Raw genomic sequence first — 16,805 nt, 5'->3', positions numbered from 1 at the left:
TTAATTTATTTATAACCCTCTCTTTAATGGTGACAGAACTGAGTTTTGTTTGTTTTTTATTTTGAAATGTGTTTTGTTTGCGATGTGAATTTAAAGTTAAACCTCTTTCAGTTAACTTGGATATTCAGTGTAAAGGCCTGACAGAAAAGAGTTGCCTGGAATTCATTCTGTAAATTATAGATTTAAATTGATTATATAGAAATTAATATATCTTATTGTTCCTATTTAGTGAGAGGCTATAGATAGTGCATATACTGAAAACACATTCAAACAGCTCTGTAGATTTTCACTTAATACACAGTTTTTTCAAGGGGGCATCTTACTGCAATTTACCCTGACAGTCAATAAAATGTAGATCTGGATTTATTTTGAAAGGGTTACGCTTCCTGCCGGCTTGCCGTAGTAGCCTCGTTTCCATGGTGACCACAGTAAACATCGCTTGTTCCTGATTTTTCTTATTTCCGAGACAGTTTCTGCCCTAAAAGTCAAATGTCCTCCAGTCCGGAGCCCCCGCAGCAGGAGCAGGAGTTTGACAACTCCTTCACGGTGTTTGACGGCTCTTCCCCGGAGGACGTGTCCCACGCCAGGCAGCTGTGGAGCTCCCTGTCCCTCCTGCCGCCGCTGGAGTCCCGGCTGGTGTCGGCGGATATCCGACAGAGGCTGCCGGTGTCCCGGCCGCAGCGCAGCGGCACCGCCGCCGCTGGCCCCAAGCCCTTCCACCCCCAGCCGCCCAGGCTGTCCGCTCTCCGGCAGAGACAGGAGGAGAGACGGAGGTACGCGGCCATGGCCGACCAGAGGAGGGAGATCCTGGCTCTGCTGAGGAGGCGGAGAGAGCAGAGGATCCAGAAGGAGCTGCTGTCTCTACACTTCAGACCAGAGGTGAAGCTCGGCAGAGAAACAGGGGTGAAACTACAAAAACCTGCAGCCTCTGAGGACGAGGAGCTGGTGAAACAGCTGCAGTGAGAGGAGGAGGTGTTGACTCTTCATCACTGGGACGCAGGAGACCCGCAGAGGAGCCACTACATCAGTGAAAGAGCAGTTTGTTGAATGCTTCAGCGACCGGCTCCATTTTTAACAGGTGATGCAGATTAAGTTTGGACTGTAATCTGGTCCCAAACTGGAGACGCTCTCAGTTTAATCTCACCATTATGAAGTTATTAATGTCAGAACTGAATATGTAGTAACTGTAACTGTGGTGTGGAGTCGGTACACTGTGGGCCTACTTATAAACATGCAAACCACAGGACATGTGTCTGTGCTGTTGGTGAGGCTGCTGTTAATGATGATGATCTCCCTGAGGAGGAGATGAATGTCTGAACCAAAGTTCACGGCAGCCAATATTTGTGGAGACGACTGTCAGCTCCCTGCTGGTGCGAGAGGAGAAGTCAGGATATTTTTTATGTCACATTTACAGTTTAATAGGAAAATAACATTTTGATGATTTCTGAGGTAAAAGAAAAAAAATCAACCCCTACAACAAATAGACATTTAAAAAGAGCTTTTCTTTTTTTATTTCATGAACTTAAAAATCATTAGAGACGTAGCTCATTATCACAACATGACAGGGTTAAAAATCATAATAACAATTTGTTAAAGTGGTCTCATTTACACTGGAACAGATATTTACTCTTGCACAAAAATTTCTGCTGCAAATTACATCTTTAAACTTTAAATTACAGTCGTCACCCCGACCCTTCAGTGATATCACACGCCTGGAGGAGCACTGTTAGTCCATATTTACATGAGATTAAATTCCGACTGAATTTCATGCGGTGCTGGTGTCAGCTATGACACCAGGATGTGTATAGTACAGTCCTACAGGTCATGAACAGTCGGTACACAACAGTTTGCTTCAAACACCATTACATAACATGAAGCGAAGCCTGTGTGGATATTCAAATTCCAAATGTCCACTGGAGAAGGCCCAACCATAATAGGATAAGAAGAGCCCTGCTGACTGTTCACTTTAACTAATTTGGTTAAAGTTTTCCAAGCACACAGAAGCTCAATGTCTATGAATGACCTCTCAACCTGATCATCTGTGCAATTCATCCTCAATTAGCTTCAAAGTGATCCCCCTTCATACATCCACCTTCAGGATCAACAGCCGCCTTCTGGGCCGGATTTAATGACTTTATAGTTTCCTCGCTGCTGACGAACAGCGTGTGATTAACTTTAACTGGAATTTTAATGGGAGCAGCAGTAAATTTAGCAACAGTACTTTCTGATGAAAATTTCTCAGAACAAAGTGTCATTATGGATTCTGGAGAAACTTTTTACAGCTGCCTTTCAAGCAAAGTTTGCAGTCGGTGTAAAACAGGAGCTGAGGTCTAGTGTAGATCTGCATGAGGATCTGTGATCTGTGTGGCAAGGACACAGGTTAAAGGCCCCCCACCACTCAGACTGAAAGTCTCTATAATCAATTCTTGCATCTTTGACGTTATTTTGTGTCTCTTCTGTAGACGTCTGACTGACAATAAGAAATGTTAAGAATCAGTTTAAACAAAAAAAACCCTCTGCCCAAGGTGTCCCCTGACCCCTTGGGCCCCTGTTTGCAGGTAATTGGTTGTAGCAAATTTAACTAGATGGAGATGCTAGAGATAAAAATGTGTGAATATCTGCACAAAATATCATGACAATCCATCCAAAATTTGTTGATACATTTCACTCAAAACCACAAACATCAACCTGGATCACCAGAGTCAGTGCAGTGTATCCTCTGAGGGACAGAAATCTGTGTGGAAATCTGAGGTGTTTCATTCTGGACCAACCAGGAGACATTACGCTCACCACCACCGCCAAACCCTGCAGAGCTGGATGGTTGGTCCAGGTTCAGGTTTCAGTTTGTGTAGAGGTTGGTGTGATGATGAGAATTTGCCATAAGATGTCAGTAGACGCTCATTTATGGGGGTGTGTGTGTGCGATAGATGGTAAAATCAATTCCACAAATAAAAAGGTGAGGAAACTGAAGCTGAGGCTGTTTACCTTCCTCATAACCTGGTGTCTCTGTGCGCTCCTGAGTTAAACCCTGACTTTCCTTCACTCTGATAATTCACCATGAAGTGCAGAGACTCTCCAGCTGTGTCGGTGTCTGATATCTCAGCCCAGCAGTCTCTTCTCTCCGGGGTGGAAAACGATCGGCGTAATATCTGCACGCCAGCTGTTGCTTGCTCAGTTTGCTGCGCTTCATTACAGCTCATATGAGAGACGGAGCTCAGAGGGAGTATTATGGTCAGTGGGAACTGATGTTCCTGATATTTAACTGACATTTCATACAGAGCCTCAGGAGACTTCACAGCCTGATACAGAGCTGATCTGATGAATGTTCAGCTGCACAACACTGGCAACATCTCGCTCCAAGTCCAGCGGTGTCTGTTCTTGTCTGTCCACCTCCTGTTGAAAGGATGCACCAGCTTTAAAAAATACATCAAGGTTTTATAAAATTCTTAAATTTAATAAACAGTATTTTCACGAGTCAAAAGCCGAGCTTCGTGTTTTCAGCAAATATCATCTGATGTTTTGGATCAATGATGTTTTCTATTCCTTCTTTATGTTTGTTGTGGATTCACACTGGCATGTATGAAGCGTGAAAGCAATTTGAACTTGATTTAATAAATAACCACATCCTATGAAATATTTATCTTTAAGAGTTTACACTGACATATCAATCATGTAAAGTATAGAGCTGTTGTTAGTTTATATTTTTATTATTGTCAATAAATAAAGACCAAAAAATGTTTCAGTTTGTCTCTATCACTTCCTGACTTCCCTCCTCTGTCTGCTGAGCCCATTGGCTCCTACTGAAGATGTAAATCTTTAAATACACCTCATAAATATATAGTTTCATTTCGAAAACATCTGTTCACTGTAGTTTTATCACATAAACAATAGCAAGTAGTGCTTTTGTTGGGGACTATTTTCAGCGGCGGATTAATCCACATTTGGTGCTTTAGTGAGTATTCGTGGCAGAGGACGGTGTGTGTGGGACTGAGTCAAAATAAGCTACAGTGTGTGTTCATGAAGATGCATGCAAAAGTAACACCCTAATATCACTGGCTCTGCAGAACAATTTCAGGAGTAACCATAACATAAATCTGGACAGATGTGAGTTTGAAAATCATTTTTCTAATGTTTCTAACAACACAAATAAAATCCTGTTCTCCTCCAGTGGACCAGGCTGAGGTGAAAACATGGGTTATGATTTATGGATGGCACCACTCCGGTCCAGACTGAAATATCAAACAACTATTTGATGGGTTTCTCTGATCATTCAGACAGAAACTCTCTGTCCCCAGAGGATGAAACCAACTAACTTTGTCAGATAAAGTCAGCAGTACAACAAAGTTATGTGTGTTGTATATTTTCATTGAGCCTGACGTCATCTCTGCAGAAGCTGAGCTATCTCCTGGAAACTGAACATTTCATAGAACATAAAGAATACCAACATCTAATGTCTGGACCTTAATGGAGACACCTCTGTCCAGCTTTTAGTTACTGTCCCTCACATCTGTTTTCTACAACAGTCACTGGGTTAGGTCACTGAAAACATTTCCTGCCACACAGTGAGTTTGTGTTTCATACAATGGTCCTGGATAAAATAACCTAATTTCTGTCTCTTTGATCACTAGACAACAAAAAGAACAAATGTTTTACTCATCGCCTTCATGTGGTCTTTAAACTTGTCAGTGGTTGGACTAATGCTATGCTACGTTAGCTGGTTCAACAACACACGTGCTGACAACAGGAATCTGTGACATGAGCAGGTGACAAACAATCACACGGCGTGATGAATGATGATGAGCTTTATCAAATCAAGCTGCTCTCAATCGATTCACTCTTGACTTCGGCATAAATGAAAACGTAGGAGTGAGTTTATCAGCGTGGTCGTGCTTTAATCATCTGTGTGTGACACCTTCACCCTGCAGCGACGTGCACAGAATAAGAAACAGCAGGAAAGACACAGGAAAAAAACCTGTTGATCACAAGCACTTCATTCTCAAACCTTCACCACAACAACGGAGCAGTAATTAAAATGGATGGCTGGTGCTGTGTGTGTGTGTGTGTGTGTGTGTGTGTGTGTGTGTGTGTGTGTGTGTGGGTCTAATAGTGGCATTACTCTTTATATCATGATGGGGCAGCTGCTCTGCCACCAAAGAAAATGTCTTTACTCTTATTTATTTTGTTTTTTATTAAGTAAACTTTGGCATGATAGTCATGTGTTTCCAACAGAAACAAGTGTACACACACACACACACACACAAACACACACACACACACACCAATCAGGCATACAGACGGCCATGTGAGAGGCTTAACACAATCAGCTGGGTTTGTTTTGTCAGTCAGAACGAACGCACACACTCAGCTTCGTGTTTCAATAACTGGGAGGATCCAGATTTTACATGAACATAAATTAACTTTACACACATTTTGAGAGAATAAGGAGCCAACAAAACATTATCACTTTCCATAAATGTCCTCACTCAAGGTCTGAAGCTCAGATTGATCCAAACAAAAGGTGGAAGGACAAGAACACAGACACACTAACAATCAGTCTCCTGGTGCTCAGTTGAATTTAAATGAATCAGTTTTTAAAGGTCCCGTATTTTACTCTTCTCCTGTGTTTTATTTGAAGTGTTGATCTCCATCAGAAGATATATCTGTGGTTTTAAGAACCACCTCAGTGTAGTTTTACATCTCTTCTCTCAGGCTTCTCTCTGGAGCTCTAGTAACTACAGGTCAGTCAGCCAATCAGATTTGGCTTTAAATTCCAATAGATATTTAAAACCGGAAAAATACGTATACACAAACCAGTGGCTCTGCAGCAGAAAGCAAGACTTGTTCACTAAGCACCGAGCCCACGTCTGTTTTCAAAAAGATCCAGATATTTAGATCTGGATTTAGATTTCATGTAGCTCCCAAGTTTGTTCCAAGTGGAGTAGCAGCTCTTTTTTAAATTATTAACACTGAATTAAACTAAGTGACAAACCCACAGAGGGTTATAACCATGGACTGTATATAAAACTATATCGTAAAACTATATATAACTATATGTTATAACTGAGGGCTGCTCTTTCAACTTCTTTTGAATAGTTTTCTGCCCACTAGTGGCCAAAGTTGTTTATCGCAGCTTTGAATCTATTTTATGTCTCTAACAGTTCCATCCACTTTCTTTTGCTTATCCAGGGTCAGGTCGTGGTAGCAGCAGGTGAAGCAGACGTCCCTCTATCTAACACTTTCCAGCTGCTCCTGGGGGGTCACTGGGCGCTCTCAGGCCACATATGGATATGTAATCCCTCCAGCAAGTTCTGGGTCTGCTCCAGGGTCTCCTCCCAGTTGGACATGCCCGGAGAACCTCTGAAGGTGGCTCCTTAGATACATATTTAAAAAAAAATATTTGGTAGATATAAACCAGCAGCACTTCCCTCCTTTTTCTGACCTGTCATGCTCGTCTCTGGTTAAATGATATAAAACTTGGAGCATCAAAGAGCTGCTCACTGATGCAACTTCACAGCAACAGTGCAGTTAAGTAGCCAACCAGCCGTCAGAGCTCTGTATGGTACAGACTGTTGGGCAAATAGACCTTGGGGGTCACCTTCTGGGCACAGGATCCTCTGTGGGGTCACCTGATAAGCAGATGGGGTCATGAGCCAGATGTTTGCTTGATCCACATCTGTAGTAACAAGCCATTTATTATAAACGCACACTTTCATTGGCTGGTACACTGAAGTGCTTTATTTGCTGAGGAGGAGCAGAGCACGGAGGATATTTATGGATCTGTCTCCAGCGTCTGTGTCAACCTGTTGTGTAAAACAAGAACAAAGACGCGTGAAACAAAAAAAACACCCGGTGCCGATACAGCAGAGAGGGACACAAATCACTGGGACACAGTCTTTCCAGAGGCACGTCCCTGAGCTTGAGTTTAAAGGGAGGTGATATACAACTGTCTCCTCTCCTATAAAAGCCACATACCCAGCGGGATGTTTTACTGTTGATAAGTACCAGGAGCGGTCTTGTAAAAAGTCCCACTTTTAATGAACAAGCTCGGCGGCTGCTCTCTGACTTTGAGTCGTCCTCTGGGACCAGAACTGTCTCAGAGCTCCCTTAAACTGCTGCTTCGCTCTTCTCTCTGAGGGATGTTTGATGGAGCAGCCTCAGCGAACCCGCGACACATCAGGCACTAAAACATTTTACTGCTAATACAGAGACATCTTTGATATTGTTTCTCTTGATCTTGTCTCTCGGCTAGAGATAGTGGATCTGGCTCTGACAACAAACACTTGTGCCTGGTCTGTCTGGACTAATCGTTTGCTCATTGTTGAGCTAAATGTTTAACAAGGCTTTTACATGGCTGTACTTCAGCTCAAGTTAGATTTAATTTACTTGTAACTTTAACCACCTGCCTGAACATAAACTCAAAGACCCTAAAACCACCTGTATTTTACACTAAAAGTAAATCAAATAACAATAACAACAGTGCTCAGGTGTCTCTGGTAGTGATGAACCTACAGAAAGCGATCAGATGAACCTGTCCCAGATACCAAAATAAATCCGGCCTATACCTGGGCCACATGTTTATTTTCTTCTGGTCCAGGAAACACCTGGTTCCACAGACCAAATCTGGCCCATATACACACATGATTGTCAGATGCTACTTCCACATCCGAGCAGATTCCAGCTGTCATTCTCCAGTACTGACTGACAGCTGGAATCTGCCCAGATGTGGAAGTGTGTGGGTCAGACGCAGGCTGAGGACCCAGACGTATGTTGGGCCAGAAGTTTCATTTTGCGATCTTCCTCTTGGCTTTACAGAGTTTTATAGTGAGATTCAGCTCATTGTTTATCTGTGACTTCACTGTTCTGGTTCACTCTCTCTGCTCTCTTGGCTTCAGCTTCAGCCACAGCAGCTGTTTTCAGAGACACAGTTAGAGACCAGCTGGTGAACAGAGTGGAGCATTAGAAACTGTTTACGATGAAGTATTTTACATTGTCTAAAATCCAGTGTGGGTTGTCAAAGTCTGTCTGAAAAGATAGACTGAGCACCGTTTCCTAATCAACTTTTCAAGGTAAAAGACTGAGATTTTTTTTTCTTTAGGCAGGGATAGTGCATAATTAAACATTAACCTTGTATAAACAAGGAGAGATGCATTGTACCAGGTTATAGCAAAAAAAATGCTAATTTCCACCCGTAGTCCCTGTACAGGTAAATAAAAGACCGAGAAGATGTAGGTGGAATATAAAAACCAGGTCGAACTTACAAGTACTATCATCCCAATATGCCACCCATCTGATCCCAAACACTACAAGATCACAATCACAACACAAAGTTGCAAAAACAACTTCCAAAAGTTTTTGTAAGATAATTTAAAATTGTCACTGATCACAAAATGAAGAAAATATGCCATTGCAATAATAAAGGGACAACACGGTGGTGCAGTGGTTAGCTTGGTTGTGGGTTCAAACCTGCTGGGCCGCTGGGACCTTCCCGTTTAGAGTTTGCATGTTCTCCTCATGTCTGTGTAGGTTTCCTCTGGGTACCACAACTTCCTCCCACAGTCCAAAGGCATGTAGGTTCGGTTGCCTGTAAAAGGATAAGCAGCATGGTTAATGAATGAATGAATGAATGAATGAATGAATGCTCATGTTATTCCAGTCTGCAAAGGTAAAGGTAATGGACAGAGTCCAGTCAGAGTGATGTCTTTGTAACGATAACACTCATCGCTACATCTCGTTGTAAATGTGTGTTTTCTTTCACTGTTGCTGTCTTTGTTCTCATCACTGTATTTTCCTTCACACAATCCTCCAACCACAACTGTTACATTCAGTCATCCATGTTTTTATGAAGATGAAATCAAACAACAACAACAACTCCTCCCTATGTTTGTTACTGTGGTCCTTCAGTTTGAAACATCCAGCTCCACTGATACATAAAATGTCACTGTTGATGAGAACGGTTCTGCATCGATCGCCCTCTGCAGAGAGAGGAGGAGAGGTGAGTGTGGGGTGAAGGATGGGCAGCTGAGTTCAGGAGAAGAAGGGGTATTGATCACTGGGATCTCTCATTGGAAATGAATTGTATCATTATAAATGCCTCCTTGTTCCTGATGCAAACAGATAACCTGCTTCCCCTTCTTCTAGAAACTCCGTGTTCAATTTATTTGTATTAGTGATGCCGGTAATGTCACTGCAAACAAAGCTCAGTGTTGTATACCCACCCTCAGTGCGGTGTGTAAAAGCTCTTGTTTAATACTGTGTTGTCATTAATAGAGAAGGTCATACTGCACAGACAGCCTGTTTGTACCGACTGAAAAATGCAGGCCCACCTTGAGATGAAGCATTACTATCATCAAGCCCCATTAAGCCCAGGGGCAGCACAAAAATATGCATCTAATATATTCTCCAAGGCCTGACACTGTGCTGTACCTCATTCAGTGCCAAACAAGAGGTTCATGTCATTATTTTGTGGCTGTTCAAATACATCATGTATCAACTAGGTGCTACTGCACAAAGTAAAATTTAAGTTTTACCCACATGTCATCAAATATGCAAATGTTTGTCATTATTTAAAGCTGCACTACTTAATAATCTCATTTTAAGAGTAGCTCAGGTGTCTTAATTTAGCAAGCAGCGGTTTGCAGCAAACAAGCTCTGATAAAACCGCTGTGCACGACCTGCTGAACTCCACACAGCAGGGAAATCAGGCAGAGGTACAGGGTTAAACACCGAGGGGACTGAGGACCACACTGGGAACAGGTGTTTGAGTGGGCGGGAGGGACAGGTGACTGGGGTGCACAGTTAGAGACCACCTGGTGAAGAAAGTGAAACATCTCGAGGTTTAAGAGCCAGATAATAAAAACAGAGATAAGTGAGAGGGAACAGTGGACTGAGATCCATCAGGTCGACACAGACTCTGCTTCAACATAATGATAATGTCACTATTCATCATTTTTAGTTATATCAGTGTTGTGTTTATGTAATTTTGAACTAATTTTTTTGAACTACTGGCCCAAAACAGACCAAAACAAAAAATACATGATTAATCTTCAACCTGTTAAACTCAACAAATTCAAGATGGGTTTAAACACAATATTGGTTTGTGACTGTCACTAGTTAATATTGTTACAGTTCAAAGTTAATTTAACCAACTGTTAATCTGCTCTTTGGATATTCATGTTAAACCCTGCTGACCGGGGCGGGGGCCGGTCTGAAGGTTGTGAATGTGAATGAGTAAATGTTATATTTGGTCACTATAGGCGTGCTATACATCGTTAGATCGGTTAGAGTCTCCAGAATTCAAATATTCCGTCCAATTTGTGCTAACAATAAACAAATAAATATGATTTGATAAATATCTACCAACATGGTTCTCTGAACCTGTTCGAGGGTCCAGAAGTCGTATTCTCCGTCCAACCCTCCTTTATTTATAATCCGTTAGTCCGTAAGGGTCCAGACATCACGAAAATCAAAATGCTTTCTCACAAAAGTATTCAGAGTTATTAATATTGTCGGAGAAGTTTACAACACATCACCAAGCGACGCTTACCGGCGGCTCATTGTGTCGCCTTCCTGTTGCGTCAGCGCTGCGTCAGAGGGGGCGGGAGCCTCCCTGTGAAAGATCCAATCAGATTTTATGTGTGATGTTAAAGCAGCTGAGAGCCACCAGGCTGCATTATGACACACAGGAGGATCAGCTGTGTTTTGAATGGTTTCTAATGGTTTTTTTTAGGCATCAAAAATTGATCATCATAATGCTTCAGAATGTTTTCTACTGTTTCTAATTAAAGAGTTAAAGCACATTTCTCCACAGGTTTTATCTTTAGAGAAGTTCCAGGGTGAAAAAATGAACTAAAAACCCCAACGGCAAACATAATATTAGTTATTGTTATAAAGTATTACTTTATAAATAAAAAAAAAACAAAACATGGATGAGCTGATGTAGCACATTTTCAGAAACTAGAAGATGTTACATTTCAAATTATGTCTAATAAATGCATTTTAGCCTTATAGTTTATTACAAGCTTATTACATTTACACTGACAAATTAATTAAAATTAAGTTAAAAACTGGTTGATCTCAAGAGGTTAAAAAAAAGTCAGAATTGAATTTAAGGTTGATAATAACTATACACTGATTAAATGTCAGCTCCTAATGAAGATTAAAAGGTCCAGTGTTCATCATACAAAAGCATCTCCAAATGTCAGTGCCACAGTTCATCACTTCATTTGTCTTATTTTGAAAATATGAACTTTATGAAGTGGGTCATCTGGATCAATAATCAATGAGCATATTCATATAAATGAATTGACATTTTGCTACTTCCTCTGACTGAAGCAACAGCCAGTTACTGTGGTGTGTCGCTGGGTGGAAACATGCTGCAGAGGATGTTTCCTCCCCTGCTGCCGTCAGCGTCACCCTGTGTCTGGAAGGTGGAAGCTTCCTGTGTCTCCCCTTTGTTATAAATTCTCCATCTTCATTTACAACGTCCAGCGATGCAGTGAAACAGAAGCTTTAACTTCTTATTTAATCTTCCCACTCTGCATCTCTGCCGGCCATTACCGCTCACAGAGTCTATTCATCACGTCCGTCTGTGGATGCATGATGGATCAGAGAGAGTCAGGTTGACTCATCTGTAAGCACCGTGCAGGGAGAGGGGATCCATGAATGCAGGTCAGCAGGGAGCTGAAGTAAGTCTGAAGTTCAGGTCATAAGGGCTAATTTGTTTTTTTAATTCATGCCTTAAAATCATGATTAAATGTGTAAATTGGTCATTTGCACCCTAATTTTATTAAATTTGTTCCCTTGATTTAAACATTCAAACACATAAATTAACAGAACAGGGACAATCTGTTGTTCCATTAAATCTGTTTAAAGAGATGTGGAAGATAACACTGTAAAACTAACAGCACAATCCACACACACTGTTTGTGTTAGTAGGTGAATTCATTGTGTTAATCATCTATAAATTATATTAGAAATTGTTTTTTGCAGGATGAAGCAGTGAGGGTTATTTCTGACCTGAGGGACATCACAAGGATCTGATAAGAGTGATTTGCAGTTCAGGTGTTTAATGTGCTGGAACTGAATTCAATCAGAAAAAAAGACAGGAAACACGATATGTAATACATAGATAAATATATGTAAGTAAATACATTCAAACAATAGTTTGTTTCATTTGTCACCAGCATGTTTACATCAGTGCACAGAGGATTCATGACCCACCACAAACCACCAGTTTACAGTCAGGCAGCACGAGGATTTGGAACTTGTGTTTGGATTACGTCAACCCCAAAACCTCCCCCCGTTGCTACTGCAACTCCCAGCCAATTTAATCCCTGCTGTTTACAATCCACGCCTTATATAACTGAGCATCCTCGGGCCGAGTGTAGTACACTGTAAGCATCCAGGAGAGTCTGTAGTGTCCTCAGCAGCTGCTGCTTTCTGCCTGACTCATGGCAAATGTCAATACCTGATCCCAAACACGACTCGAGCAACCTCATCAGATTTGTACTTTAAAGCTGCCCTAATCAATACTTCTCTATTAACTGAAATGTCTATGTGTAATGTGAAAGGTGTCACTCGTACTCACACTGGTTCCCCTCAGTTATAATGAGCTTTTTAGCCCCTTTGAGCTCCTTGTTTTGGTTTTTCAGCCCCCAAAGATACTGTTGTCACCTCCTCTCACTGCTCTCATCATGTGTTGCCACTTGGTTTCTCATCAGTCAGCATTGGATTGTAAATACGTCAAGCCAAAGATGTTTTACTCAGACACACAAGCGATGGTAGGAGAAGCTGAGTGCAATACATTTTAAAACTTTATTTTCAATGGAAATCTGATTGATTGATGCTATTTTTCTGCTGCTATTTCTCATAAATGTAGCTGAGCAGCGAGCTAGCTATGTAGGAAGTTAACAACCTTGCTCTTTCTCTCTCCTACAAAAGTCTGACTGGTTGTTTGGTTCAGAGCCGTCACTGAGCTCAACACTGAACCTGTAGATTTAGAATCAGTGGACAAACTGGAGACGTGTGCAGCCAATCAGAGGTTTGGACTCAGGCGACACAGATTTAACGCAGACATCCAGGCTGTGATTTGTGCTGGAAATCAACAAAATCAATAAGTGCACAGAATCCATTTCACTTTAGGCCAGTGATTCACGACCTTCTGGACCTGGGACCAAGAAGAGACACTCAAAACGTTGTCAGAATGGATGGATACAACACTACGGCGTCTTTTCAGCTGCGACCCCTCAGAGTCAGCAGCTATACACAGCAGCTTTTCTTTTCTTTTTTTTTTTTTTTTAAATATGGAGCCCTCAGTTAGGATTAGGATTTATATTCGGTATATCCCCATGAGACTCACATACAGAACATTCATGCAGTTAATTTCCACAGAGGTCAAAGGTGAACGGCTCCCCCGCAGGTTCAGTGGCTCTCCAAGGACACTGTGAGCGTGGAGCGCATTAACTTTCTGAGAGGAATGACCCTTTGACCTCTGGTTGATGAGGCTGTCTGTCATGTGTGTCCACACACTCGTGGCCTGTCAGTTAAAAAATTATAACCCTACAAACCGAGCCATCAGAACAGTGACACTTTCTGTGAATTATTTGTTATGGATGAAGTTTGGTACAAGAGGGAAAGCCTAATAATTTATTTTACAGTTGCATGGTTAATATATACAACTGTGTGTGAAAAGACCTGCTATTGACAAGTTATTTAAGGTGACAGTGACGATGCCTTAAATCACTTCGACTTGATTCCTCTTGCATAATGTGCTGTAAATCCAAAGACAGACACAATCATATATCTACAATGTTCTCATGAATCGTGTTTTAAAATGCTCTGCACTGCATTAAACTAACTGCCAGTGAGACCTACCTGCTAGCTGCTGGCACTGAAGGTGCTCAGCATTTATGGTATAAAGAAAAGAAACATACAGCTGTTTTACAAATAGCCATCAGCAAGTATTCACACAGTGTATAATATATTATCAGAGGAGCATCTGGTTTTCACTCTTGTACCAAACTTGTTCTGAAGCTGGAAGTAAAAGTGAAAACCATCAGAAAGCTGCTGAGGACAGAAGACGCCAGATGTGATTCAAACCTCTGGACAGTATTTTCCAGTTTCACCTACAGGATCAACACAGCTGAAAAATGAACAGACATGTAGTTTTAACAGAACTCGTAACACTAGTTTTCACATTCAGAGTCATAAATAGGACACGGCCTGGTGAAAAGTGCTATGTGTAGCATTTTCTGTTTACCAGAAGAAAAAAAAAAACATGAACAGTGTAACTTCCTGTCCCGAGGCAGACCCCACTCCTGCCTTTGTTCTCCCTCCCCCACCCTGATATGAGTCTCTGGGAAGCTTCTCTCAAAGTTAAATACAGGATTTCTCAGCAGATATTGTGACAGTAAAATGCAGTGTGGAGTACAGGTCCAAAAATGTGTACCCGAATCCAAAAAGACCCAGAAATTTCCTCCTTGGAACTGAACCAGACCGGTAGTGAAAGCTGGGACTCAGCTGATTTCACAGCTGATTGCCATTAACAAGTTAACCTTAATTTACAGGTACAGGTATTACACATAATGTTAAACAAACCTGGGACCCGACAGAGCTCTGTTTGACTGGCAGAAAGATGGAACCCGAACCCGCTGAGGTCCCAAGTCGGGTTTCATGTCCCACGGTTGGAGTCTGGAAGAGGCAGCCAGACCAATGGGCCCGATTATTTGTTTTACATAAATAATTATTAAAGCAAATCTTTAACTTTGAAAAGAATGAATGACACCTTCTTCCTCTTCTTCTTCTTCTTCTTCTTCTTCTCACAAATGAAATATTGACAATAAACTGGACGATGGCTCATCTGACACTCACCTGACTGTCTGGTACGACGAGCAGCTTATGGTGGTTCATGTTAGCAAACGTTAGATATTGCAGGTTAACTGACATTACTGAGTCACAGTCTACTGTAATGCTACTTTTTAGCCGTTACCATTATCCTATCACTTCTGGCCACAACAGTCACCGTTAAGCAAAAGTTACAAAGTCTTTAAAGGAGCTTTTTGTAAGTTTTGCTATTGCTACGTAGCTGACGTTAGCATTAACAGCTGTTTGTCTAGAATAACTACTTTCCATTACTCACCTGTAAGAGGCGTTTCCAGCAGCTACGCTAGCGTTAACTCTTGTTTTGCTTCTATTTCTTTCACTCCTTTTCTTCTACTGAAGTTAGCGTGCTAACTAGCTAGCCCGTCCCATCACTGTAGCGTCCAGTCTGCCCTGGAGACGTAGCTGTGCAGAGGATGTATAACCTCTTTAATTATGACGCTCTTGGCAATGGTGCATAAACAGCTGTTAATGCTAATGTTAGCTACGTAGCAACAGCAAAACTAACAAAAAGCTGCTTTAACGTCTCAAAATTGAGATTATTTCTTGATGTTAAAATACTACGCATAGCACTGTGAAATATGCTGGAGAACACCTGATCTCAAACTGTATGATCTCAGTCTGTTTTTCACAATTAATATTCATTTTCATTTCATATAGAACACATCTGTCTAATTTTATTTATCTGTGTCCTCTAGGTCTGTTCTCGTCAAGTCTGTTAATCGGCTTCTTCAAACAGAGAATAAGGGCTGCTGTGCTTTTGATTTTGGCGGGAAAACCAGTGGCCGGGTCCAGACCTAAAGGAGCAGTCCGCCTCACCTCTCATCACACCCCATCCTACATGACCCTCCCATTCCAGTGGGTGATTCAGCACTGCTCCTCCCCCAGAGAGTCTGTGTTCTCCCCCAGGTCTATGGAGGCCGATGCAGCTCTCATCTTCCCCCGTCCTGGACCGGGACCCGGACCCGGACCAGGTCCCGGACCCGGACCTGGGCCCCCGACAACAATCGCGCCTCTGGCTCCGCTGTGGCCGGGGTAGACCTCCACGGTGCTGGAGATGGACTGGAGGGATCGGTCCCGGAAGTAGTGGAAAGCCTCCTGGTCCAGGTAGTTCTGCTCCTCGCGCAGGCCCTGCTCGAACAGCTTCCTTTTGTGCCTGAACTCGATCACCGTCTTGGTGTAGGAGTTGAGGGTGGTGACGGAGGCGGCCATGCAGCAGGTGAAGGAACCCCAGGCCATGCTGGTTAGAGAGGGACACAGGAGGAGGTGGGAACAGCGGGGAGGAGAAGAAACAATGAATCTCTCTGCTCATATCGTTCGATTTTACCCATGTTAATGTCAGGACTGTGTGGAATGAATACCTTGGTAACTACTGCCGTGAAATTTGGGATAGATATTCATGTTCCTCACAGAACTAATCCTAATTTTAGCATTATGACATTTGCATGTGGCTCAAAGCACCACTGTGTACAACCTCACAGAGCCGTGGCATGGCTGTAGCTGCCAATAAGCAAAAATCTATATTTATAATATCATTTATGTGAAAACAGCTATAAAAATCTACAGCCCTGCCAGAGGCTTTTAGAAGCTGCAATGCTAATAACACTCAAAGAACAATTTATCTCTGTAGCTAAAAAATGTAGCTACAAAAGTTCGTATTGAGGCTGGTGCTGCCAGATTTTGACGTTTCTGAAGTGTAACGTCAACTTGGGTGAGTTGCACTAAAGGAAACTAATAGATAGAGATGTAGATACTGAGCTGCATTCATGAGACTGATGCGGCTGCTGTGGTCAGTCCACTTCACTGAATTAACAGCTGTTTTATTGTCATATTTCTTCTGATGTCACGTGACTATTACTTCCCACCCAGAGACCATCGACTCAGCCTGAACGAACCAACCAGTCGTCTGAACTGAGCAACCACACAGG

The 16,805-nt window shown here is 42.1% G+C and overlaps 2 protein-coding genes and 1 long non-coding RNA gene across 3 annotated transcripts in view; 1 reads left to right on the top strand and 2 right to left on the bottom strand.

Annotated features, from left to right (window-relative positions):
* The first annotated feature begins 395 nt into the window (after positions 1 to 395).
* Positions 396 to 2,344, top strand: hoatz (HOATZ cilia and flagella associated protein). Its single transcript, XM_071465802.1, has one exon. The coding sequence runs from the start codon at positions 490 to 492 to the stop codon at positions 961 to 963; it is 474 nt and encodes a 157-aa protein (XP_071321903.1). The 5' UTR covers positions 396 to 489; the 3' UTR covers positions 964 to 2,344.
* A 769-nt stretch (positions 2,345 to 3,113) lies between these two features.
* Positions 3,114 to 10,722, bottom strand: LOC139611284 (uncharacterized). Its single transcript, XR_011686290.1, has 3 exons — positions 10,375 to 10,722; positions 8,464 to 8,581; positions 3,114 to 3,393 (listed from the first exon to the last, which is right to left on the bottom strand). It is a non-coding gene; the product is annotated as an uncharacterized lncRNA (long non-coding RNA).
* Positions 10,723 to 14,517: 3,795 nt separating this feature from the next.
* The window catches only part of gsg1l (gsg1-like), a 28,554-nt gene continuing 26,266 nt past the window's right edge, over positions 14,518 to 16,805 (bottom strand). Inside the window, exon 5 of the mRNA XM_071465790.1 lies at positions 14,518 to 16,117. Coding sequence (XP_071321891.1) covers positions 15,745 to 16,117 — 373 coding nt within the window. The 3' untranslated portion in view covers positions 14,518 to 15,744. The remainder of the gene's footprint in view (positions 16,118 to 16,805) is intronic.

Source organism: Trachinotus anak, unplaced genomic scaffold (assembly GCF_046630095.1).
Source record: "Trachinotus anak isolate AG129_WGS33_773 ecotype Australia unplaced genomic scaffold, CSIRO_AGI_Tana_v1 ptg000003l, whole genome shotgun sequence".
NCBI lineage: Eukaryota > Metazoa > Chordata > Actinopteri > Carangiformes > Carangidae > Trachinotus > Trachinotus anak.
Note: the sequence above shows the minus strand (reverse complement) of the source record. Positions and strands in the feature narration are given on the sequence as shown.

Coding starts and splice junctions, on each gene's coding strand:
- hoatz (XM_071465802.1), top strand. CDS start 490: ATGTCCTCCAGTCCGGAGCCCCCGCAGCAGGAGCAGGAGTTTGACAAC.